Here is a 23,522-nt window from a genome sequence, read left to right as displayed (position 1 = left end):
TAACAAGTCAACTTAAATACGTAACAACAACTTGATTATAGTAACATTCTCTTTGTTAACCATCTGGTTATAGAACACATGACGTTGTCAACATGGTGTAAACAAAACAAATGACTTGAAATGACAAATGATATTTAGCAGAAAAGATGCATGATTTATGATGGAAATATTGTACAAATTTGTCTTGTACAATAGTAGTGGTTAATAGGGTGTGCCGTTATGCGGTCAGATAATTGTTTTCTCTTAGCTGTTATAATTGACTCAGTCAACGTGTCGAATTGTAATGTGTCCAAATATTTTGATTTCAAAACCACAATTCCTCAATTTAAAAAAATAAGATAAAATTGTGGCAAAACATTACTTTTATATTAATGGATAAAATCAGAAAAATTGTCAAGATGCATCAGTTAGTCAAGATGCATCAGTGATGCCAACACTTCTGGTTTGCTGTGGGTCTTATAACCAGTCATGTTGTACAGGTGCATCTCAATAAATTAGAATGTCGTGGAAAAGTTCATTTATTTCAGTAATTCAACTCAAATTGTGAAACTTGTGTATTAAATAAATGCAATGCACACAGACTGAAGTAGTTTAAGTCTTTGGTTCTTTTAATTGTGATGATTTTGGCTCACATTTAACAAAAACCCACCAATTCACTATCTCATGTGAGCCAAAATCATCACAATTAAAAGAACCAAAGACTTAAACTACTTCAGTCTGTGTGCACTGAATTTATTTAATACACAAGTTTCACAATTTGAGTTGAATTACTGAAATAAATGAACTTTTCCACGACATTCTAATTTATTGAGATGCACCTGTACATGTTGTAGCTTGAATAAGAATGAGATTTGAGAGTTATGGCATAGGGAGCGATTTTCAGTTAGTGACATCTTAAATTTTGCTTTATTCCTCACACAGAGCATCATATGACTTCAGAAGACTTGAAATATAGAGCAATAGCTGTATGGACCACTTTGTATGCTTGTTCCCTTATTTATTAAAAGGAAAAGCAGCTCTGAGTTTCTCCTTTTGTGTTTTTCTCGCAGAAGAAAGTCATACAGGTTCAGAACGAGGAGGGTGAGTAAATGATGGCAGAATTTTCATTTATGGTTGAACTCTTCCTTTACACTTCCCACAGATACAACAGCATGGTTTGTGTGTGAGAGCGAGATAGATAGAGGGATGGGTGACATAAATGGGTGGCGTGTAAGAAGTGACCTGCCCTCCCTCTCTCTCTCTCTCTCTCACACACACACACACAGTCCTTCCCTCGCTCCCTCAGCCTCGACTATAAATAACCGAAAAATGATTTTCAAGGTGCAGAGATAGAATCCATTTGGAATGTTCGCTAAAATGAAGAGTGATTTATGATTTCATACAATTCCTGCTGAAAGCATTTCGGGCTTTGCCCGGTCATCAAAGTCCTGCCAGCTCAAATCTATTATTTATCGCCCAGCATGTCTATGTGGCATCAGAACTTTATGGCAGGTAATGTTTGTCTTTAGCAAACATGATGTGGAAAAATCAATACTGGATAGGATAAATGGCATTAAATGATGGCGGCCAGAGGTTATTTACACTTTAAAAAAAAAACATCTTCAGTATTATCTGGACAGTTATATTGAGGCTCCTCGCACAGTTGCTGATCTGGTAGGAGCGTAATTGAGATGCATCTGTTATAAACAGACGAAATTAATTAATGTAATTATTTTCCAATAATATAATTAGGTTTTTTCAATTCAGGTGACTTTTTGAAATGATGTCACTGTAATGCACATAAGGATGCACTATTAGATGCACTAGTAATAATTACATAGTAAATGTTTCAAGATCTAATTTGATGTATTTAGTTGGAACAGGATTGTGGAACTCTGTTTTATCCATCGGGAATTTATTGGATTGTGAAAAATGGATCTTAAGTTTTTACATTTTGATAAAAGATTACAGAGAACATGCTAACATTTGTTTTATTGGTTACACTTTACTTGAAGGGGTGTGCATAAGACTGACATGTGGCTTTAGTTAGAGCTTGTACGAGCACTTAATTTTAATAGTCAGCGAGTTATCCGGGAAATGTTTACCTTATGTAAATGACTGTCCAAATACTGTGCAGCATCAGCAGCCTTTAGCATTGCCAGATTCATGTTGCTTGCAGTTTCATAAACTGTGCAAAAACAGTCATATTCCACTTGCTTATATGGTAGTTATTACTACGTTTTCTTCTTTTTCGTGGCGGTACACAAGTTTTTTTGGTTCGCTCCAGATGTCCTCACCGAGTCTGTTATTGCGGCAGCCTGCTCCAGAGTCGGACAGAGCGTTCTGCATTTAGACAGGTACTACACAAGACACTAATAGACCGGAAGATTCCTTAAAACTCAGATGTATTGCTTGGCAGTTTTGCTTTTTTCTGTTTTGTACCTTCAAGTGAAGTGGAGTTTGATGCTCAGTGTCAATGAAATGTGATCTATGTAAACATTTACGTTTATGCCTTTATCCAAAGTGACTTACAAAAGTGGAGCAACAACAAACACTTGAATGATGTTGAATAAATTATAATTTTTTTCATTTTACAGAAGGAACTACTATGCTGGAAACTGGGCAAGCTTCACGTTCAATGGCCTACTGTCATGGATTGAGGAATATAAGGTAATTTATTTTTATCATTTTCACTCGGATACAAGTTTATGTAAATTGTATCAACTGAATAAAATTTTTTTTAACTGATACTACTTTTAGCAGTTTTAAGTAGTGGGTCACCTTGTGGTTTTGTAGCCAGTGGTTGATTTTGGTTTATAATGTGTGTTCTCAGAATCAGCAGGAGGTACAGATCACAGAGTTGGAGCAAGTATGGAGGAGCTTGATTGATGAGGGAGAGGATGCGGTGCCTCTCAGCACCGTCGATTCCTCTATTTCCAACTTAGAAGTTTTCTGTTATGCCAGGTTAGTATTAATTGTTCTTCACTTACAACTCACAGTCTAAAATTGGTCCTTCACAAATTTATGATGGCAGAGCCTGTGTGTTTCGTCTCTTGAATGCACATTTGCTTTTAATTTCATTGAATTTTAAAATAAAATTTTGGGGGATATTTTAAGGTATTGTGCAACATGTCAGAATAATAAACATGCTGCATAACAAACTAACTGAATTGACTTCTAGGATCATTTAAATTTCACTTCAATATTAAAGCAAAAAGCACTAAAAAGGCAGATAGTTAATTATAATAAATAGAATCAATAATAAACATCACCTAATGTTGCACATCTATGCAATTTTTCATAAAATCCTAATCATTTCAATTCTAAATGTTTTAATATGAGGTTTTCTCACTAACAATTGTGAATTATATTTTTGATGACTGAATATATATAATAATAATAATGTGGCTGAACTTCAAGATAAAAAATGTAAGTCCACCACAAGGTGTACAGTGTCAGAAAGATATTTTAAAATGACTGTCAGGACATAGACCAAGAGGAAATTGCAATTGTTCCCTTAATGTAACATGCAATACAATAGAGGGTTAAAAATTAGACATGGTTATTGACACAAAGTGCATGATTCGATTATTTTTGCAAGCTTACGATTTGATTCAGATGATTCCGATCTTGATTCAATTTTATTCATATTGATTCATTTAGATATATATCATGTACAATACATGGCAGTTGTTCTCAAGGAAAAAAAATATCTCTGTTAATGCTGTAAACTATACAAGGATCTCTATCAGTTGGAACATTACTATAATATTAAAGGTCAAAATTAACAACTGATTTGTATACAAACATTTAATTTGCACATACTGCGCATTTTATAATAATAACTTTTTAATGATCCAATTATCTTTCTACTCCAGCTGTTTTCAGGAAATCTAACCATTTAAATCATGGCTTTAATAAAAAACTTGTTGTCTTGACAGATTATTCAGACATACATTAAATATTGAAGAACAGGTTAAGTAAAAATATTATGAATATGTAATATAGTGCATTAATTTAGGAAATCACTTCTCTCTTGAGATCCTTTTTCTGGCCAACTATTGAGCTAAGGACATTGAATATCTTTCCTGAGGTAAGTGCAACGTTATGTGGCATGATTTTTCCAAGCTGTTTTGTTGCGGAAACATTGATTGAGCGATTAAATGAGACACAAGATACGTTTCAATAATTCTTTCATTTTCTTTCAACATAGCTTCTCGTGTTCATGTATGCTTATTTGGTTCTATAACTAGTAGTAAAGAGGAGGAGAAGAACGGTTCATGTGCCGCTCGAACTGAGGTGGCTAAAGCGATCTGTCACACAACATCAAAGAGCGTCAAAATGCTATTTATTGTTTGTCATTTATAGTGAGGAAGAAGAGGAAACGAAGGCCCCGTTAACAAGCTTTCAGCCAGTGAATGCTGAGACTGTATCAGAAGAGACCAACGGTGACTCTACAGAGGCTCAGGACACGGTTACGGGTGATGACGCCACAGCATCCGATGCTAAGACGCCGAACGAGGAGCACGAAGTCTCTGAGCCAAAGGAGGAGCAGCATACATCCGACATTTCAGAACCCAGCCAATCACAGGAAGAGAAAGAGTCGCAGCTGATCAGCAGCCCAGCAGATCCACCTGTAGAGGTGGAAAAGAAGATAACATATCAAAAGTTGGTAAAAGAGGGACGCAGATTCAACATTGACCTTGTCTCCAAGGTTTGTATTAAATATGATAATCAGAATATAAGATAAAAAGAAAGTAATAGGAAACCAATAACTGCTTTATTTACCGAAAAACAAGCATTCTGACACCTAAAGGTATAGAAATAGTAAATGCTCTGTCATTGTACAGTGTCAGAAAGATATTTTAAAATGACTGTCAGGACATAGACCACGAGGAAATTGCAATTGTTCCCTTAATGTAACATGCAATACAATAGAGGGTTAAAAATTAGACATGGTTATTGACACAAAGTCAAGTCAAGTCAAGTCACCTTTATTTATATAGCGCTTTTAACAATACAGATTGTGACAAAGCAACTGAACAGCATTAATTAGGAAAATAGTGTCAATAATGCAAAATGACAATAGCCAATTATCTTTCTACTCCAGCTGTTTTCAGGAAATCTAACCATTTAAATCATGGCTTTAATAAAAAACTTGTTGTCTTGACAGATTATTCAGACATACATTAAATATTGAAGAACAGGTTAAGTAAAAATATTATGAATATGTAATATAGTGCATTAATTTAGAAAATCACTTCTCTCTTGAGATCCTTTTTCTGGCCAACTATTGAGCTAAGGACATTGAATGTCTTTCCTGAGGTAAGTGCAACGTTATGTGGCATGATTTTTCCAAGCTGTTTTGTTGCGGAAACATTGATTGAGCGATTAAATGAGACACAAGATACGTTTCAATAATTCTTTCATTTTCTTTCAACATAGCTTCTCGTGTTCATGTATGCTTATTTGGTGAAATCACTTCTCTCTTGAGATCCTTTTTCTGGCCAACTATTGAGCTAAGGACATTGAATATCTTTCCTGAGGTAAGTGCAACGTTATGTGGCATGATTTTTCCAAGCTGTTTTGTTGCGGAAACATTGATTGAGCGATTAAATGAGACACAAGATACGTTTCAATAATTCTTTCATTTTCTTTCAACATAGCTTCTCGTGTTCATGTATGCTTATTTGGTTCTATAACTAGTAGTAAAGAGGAGGAGAAGAACGGTTCATGTGCCGCTCGAACTGAGGTGGCTAAAGCGATCTGTCACACAACATCAAAGAGCGTCAAAATGCTATTTATTGTTTGTCATTTATAGTGAGGAAGAAGAGGAAACGAAGGCCCCGTTAACAAGCTTTCAGCCAGTGAATGCTGAGACTGTATCAGAAGAGACCAACGGTGACTCTACAGAGGCTCAGGACACGGTTACGGGTGATGACGCCACAGCATCCGATGCTAAGACGCCGAACGAGGAGCACGAAGTCTCTGAGCCAAAGGAGGAGCAGCATACATCCGACATTTCAGAACCCAGCCAATCACAGGAAGAGAAAGAGTCGCAGCTGATCAGCAGCCCAGCAGATCCACCTGTAGAGGTGGAAAAGAAGATAACATATCAAAAGTTGGTAAAAGAGGGACGCAGATTCAACATTGACCTTGTCTCCAAGGTTTGTATTAAATATGATAATCAGAATATAAGATAAAAAGAAAGTAATAGGAAACCAATAACTGCTTTATTTACCGAAAAACAAGCATTCTGACACCTAAAGGTATAGAAATAGTAAATGCTCTGTCATTAACTTCACGTTTACACCTGTATGTGTGAATAAATGCTTCAAATAGGCTTGCCGCGGTAGTCTGTGCTACTCGTTTGTACAGCCATACAGCGATTACTTGCCACCCGAGTGATGTGAGTTAAGAAATTCAAAGTTCAGAGCTGTCAGATTTTTTTTTGTCATACGTGTTAATTTAAATATTAGAGTAAGCTAACTCATGCATTTTGATCACACTTAAAATTATCATTATTTTTAGTAGTAGAAACGTAACTAGCTGTAACTAGCTAATTCAGTAAATTCTAACATGCTACTTGGTAACAATGATTTGATTAACAGCAATTGCTGAATGAATAAGGCAACATATAAAACTGAACATATACCTGTTGTCAAACTAAGCTCATGCTTCTAAATTAGCATAGCAAAACATCAGACACTACTGTACACGTTTACAGTGTACTATTGTATTGTTGTGGTTTTAAGAACAATAATGAATCCACCATTTTCAAGCATTCGTTTTGTGAAAGATATCTTGTAAAATGTGTGGTGTAATCTGTAATATCGATGTTGTCACAAGTTTATTAATCGGTGGGAAAATTTTCTCACCATTGCATCCCTAGCTTCAAACGATTAAAATGACTTTCTAACACCATCACGTAGTGATCGCAGTCTGGCTTCTAGCTTTAAATGAACTTAGAAGGCAATGAAATGAAATTTATAGTGTTCTCTTTGACCCCCTTCAAAGTTGATGTATTCACGTGGTGCACTGGTGGATCTGCTCATCAAATCTAATGTGAGCCGTTACGCAGAGTTCAAGAACATCGGCCACATCCTCACCTATAGAAATGGAAAAGTGGAGCAGGTATGGAGTTGATCTTTTTCAGTGAATCCTATTAACAGAATCAAATAAATGTAAAAATGCTCAAAATGACAATTGATATTTAGCATTAACTGACATTTTTGACATGCGACCATTTTTCCAAACTGCTTGTCCTATGTAGGGTCGCAATGATTATTATATTTTATGTTATTTTTCCTTCCCAATCCAAAATTCTGAGTTCTTCATGTTTTCCTCATGACTGCATTATATTTTAGGTCTAATATGAAGCATCCTGATTCAGAATTATTAGAGCAGTTCAGCTAAGATAAAACGATTAAATTGATTTGCTGCTTGATTTATCCATTTCTATTTGCTAATGTACTTGATAAGAGCATTGACGCAAAAGGTGTTTCTCATTTCACTAAAAATAATAAATGCAGCATTGTAATGCACAATCCATCTGTGTGAGTAATTCAGGGCTAAAGGTAAGCCGTTTTCTCGCAATTGTTACTTCCTCCTCTTTACTGATTGTGTGTAATATGTATATTTGTGTATGCATGTCAGTACTTTAACCTGCGCTGTCCTGTTTCTTCCTCCCCTGAAGGTACCGTGTTCACGGGCGGATGTGTTTGCCAGTAAGCAGCTGACTGTGATTGAGAAACGCATGCTGATGAAGTTTCTTACCTTCTGTCTGGACTTTGAGCAGCACCCAGAGGAGTACCAGGGTATGACCCCATGTGTTGTTTTCCCTGCAGCTCTCTGATTTACATGGAACATCAGAGATCTATCGCAGACATTTACTGTAGATTTCAGGTCCGAATAGAAATCTCTGTGAAGTAGAGAATTTTGTTCTTAAAGTCAACATGAAATCAAAATTTCTTAATGAATGTTCTTTGTCTTATTGTGCACAATTAATCAGTGCATGTTATTTTAAAGAAAAAATATTTCAAATATTTTCTGCAAAAGTCAGTACATTTCTTTGCCTACTACCCAAGCAAGGCTGTGTGTGCAAGGGAAATATTATTAACCAATAATATAATAGCCTAACATCCACGATCCAATCAAATGGCAGTGCATTAAATCAAGTCCCACCTTACATTATTTCCCTTGAAATATTCATCACAATGTCACACGAATTTGAATGAAAAATTATAGATTATAGATAATATACATACACATTTTCAGAAAAGTGATTAAGAAAACTACAGAAAATAAAAACTTATTAAAAAAGCATTTTTTTTTTTCAATTTTTAATCCAAGCAAAAATTAGGTTGTGATAAGAGTATTCTTTGATCTATGCACTTTCTTTTACACAATTAATTTTTTGGATGTCCTACCATGGCTTATCGAAGACCTTTTTGCCAACCCCACCTTACATTATTTCCCTCGAAATATTAATCACAATGTCATACGAATTTGAATGAAAAATTATAGATAATATACATACACATTTTCAGAAAAGTGATTAAGAAAACTACAGAAAATAAAAACTTATTAAAAAAGCATTTTTTTTTTTCAATTTTTAATCCAAGCAAAAATTAGGTTGCGATAAGAGTATTCTTTGATCTATGCACTTTCTTTTACACAATTTATTTTTTGGATGTCCTACCATGGCTTATCGAAGACCTTTTTGCCAAATATGAATAATCATCAATAAATATAAAAAAGCCAATTCCCACAATACCACAATAGAAACAGTACTCAAATTTATGCCGGTTGAAAAATGTCCAGTTCCGTGTTAACAATCCGTGTTAACTATTTTTAATGTTAGAACAGGTGAGGACATTTGTAACTTGAATGTGTGAGGGTTCAGGTCTCATTCGCTTCCAGATATTTTAACTGTACAAAAACAGTGTGCTATGCTTGATACTGCAAACTGGTATTTCTTATCATATTATTTTCATTTATTATTGTAATCATGACCACATTGCTTTGTAGCACAAGTAATTTGACCGTTTACTGCATTTTGCTATTCTTCTTGTTATTTACCTAATCCAGTAAATTAATCAGAAGTTTCGCATATTTGTAGAAAATGGCTTACTTTCGCATTACAAAATTAGGTGGATATTGCCCACTGAATTGATTGCTGTTTAATGTTGCCTTTAAAAATGTAGCTGTATTGAATTTAAGTCACACTGACATAAGGTAAATTACTGCTTTTATGTTATTACAGTGTAATTCAACATGCAATAATAACCATTTTGAAAATACACAAGCTTTTCATTCATTAGTGACAGGCCTAGTGGGAGGTCTCATTATCCTTTTACACTGTAACAGATTTGAAATTGTCCTTATTTGTAGACTGTACCGAGAAACCATTTAGAGAGTTCCTGAAGAACAAGAAGCTCACTGAGAACCTGCAAGACTTCATCCTGCACTCCATCGCTATGGTGACGCAGCAGACCCTTACGGAGGAAGGACTAAAGGCCACGCAGCACTTCCTACGATGCTTGGGTCGCTACGGCAACACTCCCTTCCTGTTCCCTCTGTACGGCCTGGGAGAAATCCCACAATGCTTTTGCAGGTAAACTATACAGGATACTGTTACAGAATAGAGCAGATGACTTTGTCAGGTCATTTCACAAACTAAAACCATAAAAACATTTTACTTTAAATAAAATAAAATATTTAAAAAAACTCAAACTCAAAAATAATGACATTTGGGCAAAAACGAATGTGGAACTCGGACAGAAAACATGATATATATACCCCTTAATATTCAACTCTACGGTCTTTACAAATCACATACTCTCAGCTCTGAAGGGGAAGGGAGGAAGCAGGCCGTTAGGAGGAGGGTCAGGGCTCCGCAGGACCGTGAGTGTTTGCTTTTAGCACTTTGAGTCTGCTGGGAGCAGTGCTGTGAAACGGTGGCACTTGGAGACGAGCAGTCTTCAGCCGCGTGCCGCTGAGAGGAATCATCATCACAGAAACCATGAGCTGGCGTCAGGCCAGGTTACAGAGAACATCTCCCCAAAGGCGAGCAGAGCAGTCGAGTGTTTATCTAAAATGCACATATGACTCCAATCTCTGCTTTGAGATCTGCTCTTAGAAAAAAAGTCTGTTTACGTCAATAAGGTTGTATAGCTGATTTGCTGAAATAGATCAGGCCAATAATATCAGAGCAATTGCCAAATGTCGCTTACAATGAAAACGTGTCAGATAGACATCAATATTTCATATTAGTCTATTAAATTTGCGTTTGTGTCGTCTGAAGTTTCTGAACAGTTTTTGCTGTTATGTAATCATGTTCAGTAATACAATTTTATCATAATTCCACATAAAGGCAACTTAACCCTCCACCTCAAAATTTAAGCTTGGCGTGTCTCATCTGAGAGATCTGCGAATTTTAATGCGCCTCGTCTGTGAGGCAGATTAATTAGCATTTTTGATTTCCATAGTTTTCCACTAATCACCCTTGCTGACATTCAGATAAGCATGCTAGCGCACTGAGGCATGAACCCACCTGCAAGCTGTCCGTCATCTGCGGAGGGAATGCAAGAAACAGTTGTCGCCGCTGACTTTATCTTTCTCCGTAACTTCATTTTAAAATTGAAGATTCAACACCTTTTTTTAATGGTCAATGATGGTTTACAAAATGGATGTTGTAAAATGCATCTCAAAAAAAGGGGAAAGGCCATGTTTGCTAAAGAAATAGTTCACCTACAAATGCCAATGTAATCGCCCTCATGTCATTCCATACCTGAATGACTTTCTTCCGTAGAACACAAAAGTAGACATTTTGAAGAATGCCCTGGTAGCTCTTTTCCATATAGAGAAAGTTATTTGGGTCATCAAGCACAAATGACATGAAAGCATAGCCTAGAAAACATAGCAGATAACAACAAAGCTATTTGCATGGCTTCAGAAGACTTGGAATACAGTGTGCAATATTGACCTAGGGTCCCTATGGGTCCTAAAAAGTCTTAAAATATCTTAAATTCAGTTTTATCAAATGTAAGGTCATAAAAAGTCTTAAATATCTATATTTATATAACACAAGTCTTAATTATCGTTTTAAGAGGTCTTAAATATGGGGAGGGCTATACAAAAAGCATGATGTGGTCTAATGTGATTGTTAAACTGATGCATCTTTTCATTTTTGGTATCTTGGTCACACAATATTCTGTTTGGCATTTAATTCAGCTCAGGAAAGGAAGGAAAGACTAAGAACATTATTTAAATAGATTTGACTAGTATTAGCACAATAACCTAGTTATTGCTTTTCTTTAAACACATTATCACCACCAAAATCCAATATCAGTTGACCTCAAATTCAAATATATTGGTATATAGTACACAAACCAATTTAATTATTTATGTATATACTGAATAAAACATGTCTTGATTATTTTAAATTTGCAGTTACCCTGTTTTGCTGCCTGTTTAATCTGAGTTACATGATTTATTTTGAGATTATATAGCTTGTTCTGTAGGGACATACAGCATTGGTATTGTTTTTTTAAAGGTCTTAAGTCTTAAATTTGATTTGAAAAATTCTTCAGATACCCTGGGACCTTTTTTAAAAATAAATAATTACTTGCATAAAAAAAGCTTCTTTAAATGGAAAAGAGTAGCTTGGAATTCTTCAAAATATCTCCATTTATGTTCTACAGAAGAAGGAAAGTCAAACAGGTTTGGAACAAGATGAGGATGATTAAATGATGACAAAATGTGCGTTTTTGTGTGAACTATTCCTTTAAAGTCACTACGAAACTGAAAAAAAAAATTGGTGTACAAACAATTTTCACTCAGAAATTGATTTCAATTTCACAGTTGATTACAAAATGTATACCGACTTATACACTGCCATTTGCTAACGTGAGTTACATACACAGTTACAGAATGTCAGAGCATACAGGTGAGTCTACTAGAGAATTAAAAGGCTTAAATGAAGAACTTCAGAGAGAAGTGACAGGAGGAAAAAGAGATCAAAGAGTGGGGGAGAAGAGGAAAGAGACGGACCTCAGAGGGGACAAAAGCGAGGGATTGAGAGACAAAAGTCAGAAGGCGAGAGCAAGCGAGGGAGGCGGGTTCATTCATCACGCTGATACCTGCTTGCAGGTGATAGATGGATAGATGGAGGTGCAAACTCAATAATGCTCACTCTCTCAGTTATTCACAGATCAGCGAGCAGCTCCGCTAATATAGTGATGAAATGCTTTACCGTCCTCACCCGCATTATCCCTCAAGTTTTGACAGCAGAGACTTTTTAATTTCTAAATAACCTTTGGCACTCTGACTGCCATCTTCTGTCTTCCGCGCTCCGTTCCGGTTCCCCCATCTCAGTCGCCAGGATGTTTTTTGGAGCTGGCGTGATCCATTCAGCCCGGTAAACACATTTGGCCATGACAGGTTATGATTTGCACCTGCGATCGCGGTGCTCCAATCAGACAACAGTCAAACAGAAACAGATTGAGAGGACGGGGAAATGCATTAATTAGAGCCGATGATTGTCTTTGCAGCATTCCCTCATACGTGGCGTTTCCTCTGTCATTCGTTTTCCTCCCCCTTTACCGTGTGTTCTCGGGGAGCAATAAACATTTAATTTATTCAGATCCAAACAGGATTTAATTTTCGCAGAGAAAGGCCTGCCAGCCAGCATGGCGCTTTGTTTTCTTTTAATTATTGGCCAACCATTAGCCCCCCACTCGGCTTCCAGCACCCTAGATTACAAGCGAATTTGCAGGCAATGAACCTGACCGGTAAGTGGTCTTTGCTGTGTGGGGTAATTTTGTTTGTTTAGCGTCTCCTGCACGGTAAGGGGATTTATTGTCGACGCACACAGAACGCTAATAAAACGTTTGGGGGCCTCCCATGGGCACTACTTTTTTTCCCCCCTCCCAAACCTGGTTTGGCTTTTGAGGAGGAGCAGCAGCATGTCCAAATGTGGCATCAGGTTTTTTGTTTTTTTGTGTTGTGTTGCTTTAATCAAGCGAGTCAAGCTTTTCTTCCTTTTGTTTAATAGACTGAAATCTAACAGGTCACAAGGGATGCATTCAAGATTTTTTAGATTAATGGCTTCAATTTCGGCCCATTATTGACTATCTGCTGAGAAATTGCGCAAAATGTTTTGTTCTTTTGTTTAAAGAGGGTGAGCTGTAATTTTTGGGTTCTCATCAAACAAACAAAAATAGTAGAAAGGCCCTTTTATTTATTTAGTTTTTGTAACTTCATTTCAATTTATTTTTTATTTACAATGGCATGAATAAGTATGTGAACCCATTGGAATTTGATGTTTTTTTGCATTTGAATTGGTCATAAAATGTCATCGTTTATCATGTACAGTAGGGCTGAACGATTCTGGAAAATAATCTAATTGCAAATTTTTGTATTTTTTTTTTACCAATATTGCGATTGCGATTTAATATGCAATTTTTTTAAAGCTCTTTATGTTCTGTATTATTCAACAAAGACAAGCTATAAATCATTTTATAGTATGACCAACACACTATTAGATAGATTAAACATAAATGTTCCTTTCTGTAGGCCAGGCCTATATGTTATGATGAAATTACAAATTATTTGATGCATGAATTGATATGAATGACATTTTTATTTAACAACTACAATCACAGTAGTATATTGACTGATTTGTTGAACTTCCAACCTTGTAAGCATGTAATAATTATGACTACATAAAGCACTGACAAATAAGCCTGGTGTAAACAATATGAAAGTCAGTAACAAATCACACAAATTAAAGGAGATTGCAGAAATATAAAAACAAATCTGTTGCTTTACCACACTACTTTAGGTAATTCAAAGCCACTGTAATAAACATATGTATACACGTGGACTGCACTAAACACTGTCTGTTAACTTTAGACCAGTGGTTCTCAAACTTTTTTGGTCGCGCCCCCCTTTAAACCTATAAAAAAATCTGCCCCCTTTCCCGAATCCCCATCCCACCTCAGACTACCAAATAATTTCACTAAACATTATGAAAAATTTATGCTTTTTTAAATGTAAAAAACCTACAGGGGAAAAGACACCTGCATCACTTGAAACATTGAAAAATAGCATAGAGAGAATAACTGTTATTATTAATTTTATTATTATTCTCTCTCTGTTATTTATTTATTTTTTGTGGGTTTCATGACATGACACACATAGGCTTTCCTCCTCACCAACGACATTAAACACCGTGTGTCTACACTGGATGCGAGCGGCAAAATACAGTCAAAGAGTATAGACAGAGGCGGACAAAGTACTCAACTCCATTACTTGAGTGAAAGTACAGATACTGCTGGTCAAATAGTACTCCATTACAAGTAGAAGTTGTAAAGACAGATTTTTACCTAAGTAAAAGTACAGAAGTACTTGCTTTTAAAAGTACTTAAGTACCAAAAGTAAATTTCCTTTTTTATGTCAATGCATTGTTTTATTGTTGTACGTAATATTTGCAATACTTCTGAAGCAACTTAGAATACATTACACCTACTGAATACAATGACTAGCTTGTAGTATCTTTGGAATAAAGAGCTTTTAGAATGTTAAAAACCTATGGGGAAAAAATTGAACACCCCTACCCACCCCCACAAAAGCAGGATGGTAGTGATCTCACACAGCTCTGACAGTGTGTGCTCACATCTATGTGTAGCCATTCATCCACATTTGAACAGAGTGGACAGTGAAATCCTGTAAATATAGAGTGATAAGGAAGGAAAAAAATTAAACCTGCTTTAAATCCCAGCAACACAGCTGTAGCTGTTTAACTTTACAATAGAAACACTGCTTTAACAAAAAAGCAAAACTTATTTGACATCAAAACAAAAATTTTAAAAATTCTGTCTAATTGCTCTCGCAGTACTTTGATGTCACACTATGTTCTGTATTATTCAACAAAGACAAGCTATAAATCATTTTATAGTATGACCAACACACTATTAGATAGATTAAACATAAATGTTCCTTTCTTTAGGCCAGGCCTATATGTTATGATGAAATTACAAATTATTTGATGCATGAATTGATATGAATGACATTTTTATTTAACAACTACAATCACAGTAGTATATTGACTGATTTGTTGAACTTCCAACCTTGTAAGCATGTAATAATTATGACTACATAAAGCACTGACAAATAAGCCTGGTGTAAACAATATGAAAGTCAGTAACAAATCACACAAATTAAAGTAGATTGCAGAAATATAAAAACAAATCTGTTGCTTTACCACACTACTTTAGGTAATTCAAAGCCACTGTAATAAACATATGTATACACGTAGACTGCACTAAACACTGTCTGTTAACTTTAGACCAGTGGTTCTCAAACTTTTTTGGTCGCGCCCCCCTTTAAACCTATAAAAAAATCTGCCCCCTTTCCCGAATCCCCATCCCACCTCAGACTACCAAATAATTTCACTAAACATTATGAAAAATTTATGCTTTTTTAAATGTAAAAAACCTACAGGGGAAAAGACACCTGCATCACTTGAAACATTGAAAAATAGCATAGAGAGAATAACTGTTATTATTAATTTTATTATTATTCTCTCTCTGTTATTTATTTATTTTTTGTGGGTTTCATGACATGACACACATAGGCTTTCCTCCTCACCAACGACATTAAACACCGTGTGTCTACACTGGATGCGAGCGGCAAAATACAGTCAAAGAGTATAGACAGAGGCGGACAAAGTACTCAACTCCATTACTTGAGTGAAAGTACAGATACTGCTGGTCAAATAGTACTCCATTACAAGTAGAAGTTGTAAAGACAGATTTTTACCTAAGTAAAAGTACAGAAGTACTTGCTTTTAAAAGTACTTAAGTACCAAAAGTAAATTTCCTTTTTTATGTCAATGCATTGTTTTATTGTTGTACGTAATATTTGCAATACTTCTGAAGCAACTTAGAATACATTACACCTACTGAATACAATGACTAGCTTGTAGTATCTTTGGAATAAAGAGCTTTTAGAATGTTAAAAACCTATGGGGAAAAAATTGAACACCCCTACCCACCCCCACAAAAGCAGGATGGTAGTGATCTCACACAGCTCTGACAGTGTGTGCTCACATCTATGTGTAGCCATTCATCCACATTTGAACAGAGTGGACAGTGAAATCCTGTAAATATAGAGTGATAAGGAAGGAAAAAAATTAAACCTGCTTTAAATCCCAGCAACACAGCTGTAGCTGTTTAACTTTACAATAGAAACACTGCTTTAACAAAAAAGCAAAACTTATTTGACATCAAAACAAAAATTTAAAAAATTCTGTCTAGTACTTTGATGTCACACACAGAACGGTCTGTGCAGTGCTGCTTCAAGTCCTAAAAATTCTGTCTAATTGCTCTCGCAGTACTTTGATGTCACACACAGAACGGTCTGTGCAGTGCTGCTTCAAGTCCAACACCTATTGTGTTTTATTAGGAGATGCACAACAGGTCTTCTGTAGCTTTATAGGTAATATTTTCACATAAACAATTTAGCAAAATCAGACAATATTGTGTCTAATATATACCACAATATTAACTTGTTATTATTGAATTGTTGTAAATAAATATCACATTTGTAACTGGTCAGTGTTTTAAAAAATGCTGGGAAATCTCTTCATGTAGCCCTACAAGAGTGATTACTGACAAACTGTCTGAAAAAAATCATCACTTTCAAAGCTGCTACATAGTAACGACTTTCTACTTCGAGGACCTTGATAGAAATGTAGTGGAGTGAAAAGTACAATATTTGTCTTTCAAATGTAGTGAAGTTAAAGTCATAAGTTCCCAGAAAAAATAATAATCAAGTAAAGTACAATACTCAAAAAATGTACTCCGCCTCTGAGTATAGAAGACCTATACTCTTTGATACTGTAGAACCATTATAATCAGTTACGCTGTGTACACTGGATGCGACGCGATAGAACAAAACCCGACATTAAACTGATGGCTTGTTCTATTTATGACGTACTGACACAAAGTTAAAATGATTTGCAACGGTCGCTTTGTCGCGTCTAATGTAGAGCTGTTGTGGCACGATGCGACATCTGTAGCGTCCGGTATAGACCTGGTGAGTGAAGCTGAGAGCAAGATATGCCTCGTCACATTTTCTGCATTTAGCTTTTAAATGACCAGCACCTGCCTGGTTCTGTGCGACTTCATCTATGACTTTTCTCTTCGCTTTCACAAACCGATCCATCTCCCATTCTAATTATGTCCTTTGGCTGTTTACTGTTTTATTTCTTCCTTTTTTTTTTTCTGCTGAAGGCCCGAGCTCGACTTGAAGCAGCGCTGCTTAGACCGATGGGAGTGTGTCATCAAAGTAGTGCGAGAGCTATTAGAGAGCGCGGACGTCTCCTTATGCTTTCTCTCACCGTACTTTGATGTCATAGGCTACACCCATCGATCTTCAAGTCGAACACACCTCTTTAGTTAAAATGATTTGCAACGGTCGCTTTGTCGCGTCTAATGTAGAGCTGTTGTGGCACGATGCGACATCTGTAGCGTCCGGTATAGACCTGGTGAGTGAAGCTGAGAGCAAGATATGCCTCGTCACATTTTCTGCATTTAGCTTTTAAATGACCAGCACCTGCCTGGTTCTGTGCGACTTCATCTATGACTTTTCTCTTCGCTTTCACAAACCGATCCATCTCCCATTCTAATTATGTCCTTTGGCTGTTTACTGTTTTATTTCTTCCTTTTTTTTTTTCTGCTGAAGGCCCGAGCTCGACTTGAAGCAGCGCTGCTTAGACCGATGGGAGTGTGTCATCAAAGTAGTGCGAGAGCTATTAGAGAGCGCGGACGTCTCCTTATGCTTTCTCTCACCGTACTTTGATGTCATAGGCTACACCCATCGATCTTCAAGTCGAACACACCTCTTTACTCTTGCGTGTCATGTGACCATGTCAGCCTCATAACGCGATATTATCGCAAATGCAATTAATCGTTCAGCCCTAATGTACAGACAAACACCACAATTATAATCGTTCATGTTTTTATTGAACACATCCCATTACATTATTCACAATGCTGTGGGAACTTTACCTTGTTGCCGTTACTTGGATGATTCACAACTTTTTTTGTTTTATAATGAGTTTCACAAGTTGTTCACAAGTCCCTCCTGAGCAGTTAAATGGCCCACTGTTCTTCAGAAAAATCCTCCAGGTCCTTCACATGCTTTGGTTTTCCTGCATATTCTTCATACCTAAGCATTTTACAACAATGACTAGGATTTTGAGATCCATTTTTTCACACTGTGAACAATTGAGGGACTCAATTTCACAACACACAGTGTGAAAACATGGAATAATCTAATAGTTTCTGCCTATTTTAAGATTTAGACATACTAATTTAATTAACCTGAAGGAGTGAGTAGGTGCATTTGTGCATAAAATGGGGTTAAATTCATCAATAATTATATATAATATATTATATAATTTGGTTTAATTATCTTTCATTCATCTTTCAAATGTATTATTTATCTTATATATTTGTTATATACTTAGTTACACTACCTTTCAAAACATTTTTTGAAATAAATTAATTATTTTATTCAGCAAGGTTGAATTAAATAGATCAAAAAATGAAAGCAAAGACTTTTGCATTGTTACAAAAAAAAAATGTTTCAAATTCAGTGGTTTGAGTCTTATCTCTCAGATAGGTCCTTCAAGATATCTTGGAGAGGTGAGGTGTCCAAGTCGCAACATCTAGCTACTGGGGTGCCTCAGGGCTCAGTTCTTGGACCACTTCTCTTCTCTGTCTACATGGCCTCACTAGGTTCTGTCATTCAGAAACATGGCTTTTCATATCACTGCTATGCTGATGACAGTCAACTCTACCTCTCATTCCATCCTGATGATCCAACGGTAGCTGCTTGCATCTCAGCATGTCTAACAGACATTTCTTGCTGGATAAAGGACCATCACCTTCAACTAGGGGTGTGCGATATTGACAAAAAATATTAACCCGATATTTTCTGAGATTTTAACGATAATTAGACGATATTTTGCTGAGTGTGTTATTGTGCTAACCGAATCATTTAAACGATTGATTCATTCAGGAACGAAACACCGTCATGTTGCTCAGAGATGCAAAACAGCGCTGTAGCTGTGTTTGGAATTATGTTTGTTGTCGAAATAGAGCAAAAACAAGCAATATGGTGTCTAAAATGCAAGTCTCTTAATTAACTTCTAGTATTTTGAACTGTAGTAAAAAATCTATATTACGTTTGTAATCATGGCAATTTTTACCGCACTCTGTGTGATACTGATTAACTATATGAAATTATATAAATATATACATTTTCTGTCCCCATATCTTGAATTTTGTGATAATTCTAAATGCATTTATTAGACTAAATCATGCTGTAGGGGTGTTTTGAAAGGTCTTTGCAAAATACTCGATAAAACAGCCAGAAACCTTGGAGTTATGATTGATGATCAGCTGACTTTCTCAGACCACATTGCTAAAACTGTCCGGTCCTGCAGATTTGCTTTATTCAACATCAAGAAGATCAGGCCCTTTCTTTTTGAACATGCTTCACAACTCCTTGTTCGAGCTCTTGTTCTGTCCAGGCTGGACTATTGCAATGCTCTCTTGGCAGGTCTTCCAGCCAGTTCTGTCAAACCTTTACAATTAATCCAGAACGTGGCAGCAAGATTAATATTTAACGAGCCGAAAAGAATGCACGTCACACCTCTGTTTTACAATTTGCACTGGTTACCAATAGCTGCTCGCATAAAATTCAAGGCATTAACCACCACTGGCTCTGCACCCCTTTACCTAAATTCATTACTTCAGATTCATACTCTATTTACTAACTGCTTGTTTTTCTTTAAAAAAAAAACTAACACTTGCTTCTCTAATTATTTGGAATTTTATCTATTTGTTTTCTTTTTATTTATTATACAATTAATAAAAGCAAAAAAAGCTTGCTCTATTCTTTTTCTATTCTATCTGTTTTCGTTTTATTTATTATATGATAAAAAAATAAATAAAAACCTCACTACGTGTACTGCGTTAAGTTAACTGAGACTTGTTATAGCACTTGCATATCATTGCTCTTTTGTTGATTTTGATTGCTTCCATTGTCCTCATTTGTAAGTCGGTTTGGATAAAAGCGTCTGTTAAATGTCTAAATGTAAATAAATTCCGTTCTCTTGAACCTTCTGTTCCTCAAAGAATCCTGAAAAAAAATGTATCACTCTTTCCACAAAAATATGAAGCAGTCCAACTGTTTTTAACAATAATAATGTTTCTTATGCACCAAATCAGCATGTTAGATTTGATTTCTGAAGGATTATGTGACACTTTTTCACAATCTTACTGTTTACTTAGAAAAACATTAAAATCTTACTGACTCCAAACTTTTGAACACTAGTATGCTTTCAATATTGTTGCACAAATTGAGACTTATAGTACCAGGTAGCTTTAAGAATGTCCATTTTTTTTATTTTACCTTAATATCCTTTTTATAGATCAATATCAATAACACAAAGTAGAGCATCTTAACTCGCAAAGTGAAATTCATTATGGATTGCAGCCTTCAGCTATCTCAACCTGTTATCTCTGAAAACACTAGGATATCATACCATTGCGTTTCCGGCGGCATGAAAAAAGCCTCTGTCTATACAAGGCTCTGTTCAATTTATTTGAAGCTCTGCCGTGATGTTGCCATTAGAGCCCGAAGCTTGTTTGTGCTTCTTGTTACATTACTTTTTAATTACAGAAATAACTAGTTGGAGGCAGTTGTTTTGTGGGGATGTCGGTGGGGTGAAGGGGGGTAGGGTGTTAGGTGACGAGAAAGAGGGAGTTGTTGAAGATTTATTTTGGATGTGACCTTCTCCACACTCGCTGCAGCTGTAATCAGTGGAATTAATAGCATAATCAAATTATACACAAACTCATAAATCATCGGTGAGCGCGCTGTCATGGCGTTGAGCTATTAATGGCCTCCATTGTTTTGCTACCGTATTAAAAAATCACGTCCCCTGATTCCCGTCTTGATAGGAACTGAAATGCCATTTAGAGGCTATAAAGAGCAGGGGCTTGTGGGGGTACTGGATTTTCACAACTGTTAATTTAGCCGTGATGGCGAGTGATGTCGCCAGGGCGAGTGCTGGGGCCTGGAGAGGGAAAGGCAGTGCCCACGCACTCTGCCCGACTGCATCATTGCGGCCGACAGCGGGCAGTTAATTAGAGTAATATCAGCTTAAACGTCTGTCAGTTAGGGTTAATGACATCAAAGGGCTTCCCCGCTGCCTCTATGGGGTTCTGCAGAGGACAGGAGACGGGCCCAGATGATTGCTGGCAGATTTAGCCTCTCTGTTTTTTTTTATCTGTGCACTTTATTAAGATACCATGTCTCTATATTAATCTGGGCAGACAAGGCCAGAAGTTTTTTTTTCCTGCCCTGTTTCTTAAGCTTGGAGAGAACAGCAAAATCTCACCATCTGTGTTTTTAGACATGCTTATGCGACCTAATACCTAACCTCTTGCCTTCTTGCCCATTGCATACAAGGTGGCGGCGGTGTACACCCAGGATGGATGGATTTATTTTGGTCTATATTTATGCCTTGTTAATGTATATATACTCTACTTGTCAAAAGTTTAGAATAATTACGATTTTTTTTTATGTTTTGAAAGAGGTCTCCTATGGCTCTTAAGGCTCACCAAGGCTGTTTTTATTTAGTCAAAAATACAGTAACACAGTAATATTGTGAAATATTATTACAATAGTACACCCCTCACATTTTTGTAAATATTTTATTATATCTTTTCATGTGACAACACTGAAGAAATGACACTTTGCTACAATGTAAAGTAGTGAGTGTACAGCTTGTATAACAGTGTAAATTTGCTGTCCCCTCAAAATAACTCAACACGCAGCCATTCATGTCTAAACCGCTGGCCACAAAAGTGAGTGCACCCCTAAGTGAAAATGTCCAAATTGGGCCCAATTAGCCATTTTTTCTCCCCGGTGTCATGTGACTCATTAGTGTTACAAGGTCTCAGGTGTGAATGGGGAGCAGGACTGGTCATACTGGTCACTGGAAGTTCAACATGGCACCTCATGGCAAAAAACTCTTTGAGGATCTGAAAAAAAGAATTGTTGCTCTACATAAAGACGTGGTGTAGGCTATAAGAAGATTGCCAAGACCCTGAAACTGTGCTGCAGCACGGTGGCCAAGACCATACAACGGTTTTAACAGGACAGGTTCCACTCAGAACAGGCTTCGCCATGGTCGACCAAAGAAGTTGAGTGCACATGCTCAGCTTCATATCCAGAGGTTGTGTTTGGGAAATAGACGTATGAGTGTTGCCAGCATTGCTGCAGAGGTTGAGGGGTGGGGGGTCAGCCTGTCAGTGCTCAGACCATACGCCGCCCACTGCATCAAATTGGTCTGCATGGTTGTCGTCCCAGAAGGAAGCCTCTTCTAAAGATGATGCACAAGAAAGGCCGCAAACAGTTTGCTGAAGACAAGCTGACTAAGGACATGGATTACTGGAACCATGTCCTGTGGTCTGATGAGACCAAGATCAACTTATTTGGTTCAGATGGTGTCAAGCATGTGTGGTGGCAACCAGGTGAGGAGTACAAAGACAAGTGTGTCTTGCCTACAGTCATGCATGGTGGTGGGAGTGGCATGGTCTGGGGCTTCATGAGTGCTACAGTTCATTGAGGGAACCATGAATGCCAACATGTACTGTGACATACTGAAGCAGAGCATGATCCCCTCCCTTCGGAGACTGGGCCGCAGGGCAGTATTCCAACATGATAACGACCCCAAACACACCTCCAAGACGACCACTGCCTTGCTAAAGAAGCTGAGGGTAAAGGTGATGGATTGGCCAAGCATGTCTCCAGACCTAAACCCTATTGAGCATCTGTGGGGCATCCTCAAATGGAAGGTGGAGGAGCGCAAGGTCTCTAACATCCACCAGCTCCGTGATGTCGTCATGGAGGAGTGGAAGAGGACTCCAGTGGCAACCTGTGAAGCTCTGGTGAACTCCATGCCCAAGAGGGTTAAGGCAGTGCTGGAAAATAATGGTGGCCACTAGGGATGTAACGATTCACTCAACTCATGATTCGATTAGATTCACGATTTTGCTTTCACAATTCTATTCGATTCACGATTTTATTTTATTTTTTACAAAATGAGATTTAAGACAAATTATAAATTAAATGTGTCCTTTTATTATTGCTTGGACAAAATGCTGCACATTCCTTTGTGAAATTGAAATATAACACTATAATAATATATTAATATCGCACTAGTATATTATTGCTCTTTTGTTGGTTTTGATTGGACAAAAGCATCTGCTAAATGACAAAATTTAAATATAATGTAAATGTAAATAACAAAACTAAATTGAAATTTTAAAATAAGCCCCGAATCAAATAAATAAGTAACACAAATAAAATAAATCTCTTCATATAAACAAACTAAGGCTTTGTCTGAGCTCTTTCCATTTAAAATTAGAGGCAACAACTGCATTTTAATCATGATC

At 36.7% G+C, this 23,522-nt stretch overlaps 1 protein-coding gene across 1 annotated transcript in view; it reads left to right on the top strand.

Annotated features, from left to right (window-relative positions):
- Positions 1–23,522, top strand: part of LOC107587276 (rab proteins geranylgeranyltransferase component A 2-like) — a 55,656-nt gene that overhangs the window by 6,404 nt on the left and 25,730 nt on the right. Inside the window, exons 2-8 of the mRNA XM_016274993.1 lie at positions 2,182–2,336; positions 2,577–2,649; positions 2,813–2,943; positions 4,348–4,693; positions 6,997–7,113; positions 7,676–7,796; positions 9,373–9,595. Of these exons, the coding sequence (XP_016130479.1) occupies positions 2,182–2,336; positions 2,577–2,649; positions 2,813–2,943; positions 4,348–4,693; positions 6,997–7,113; positions 7,676–7,796; positions 9,373–9,595 (1,166 nt within the window). The remainder of the gene's footprint in view (positions 1–2,181; positions 2,337–2,576; positions 2,650–2,812; positions 2,944–4,347; positions 4,694–6,996; positions 7,114–7,675; positions 7,797–9,372; positions 9,596–23,522) is intronic.

The sequence above is a fragment of the Sinocyclocheilus grahami genome, unplaced genomic scaffold (genome assembly GCF_001515645.1).
Source record: "Sinocyclocheilus grahami isolate Dianchi unplaced genomic scaffold, SAMN03320097.WGS_v1.1 scaffold91.1, whole genome shotgun sequence".
Taxonomy (NCBI): domain Eukaryota; kingdom Metazoa; phylum Chordata; class Actinopteri; order Cypriniformes; family Cyprinidae; genus Sinocyclocheilus; species Sinocyclocheilus grahami.
Note: the sequence above shows the minus strand (reverse complement) of the source record. Positions and strands in the feature narration are given on the sequence as shown.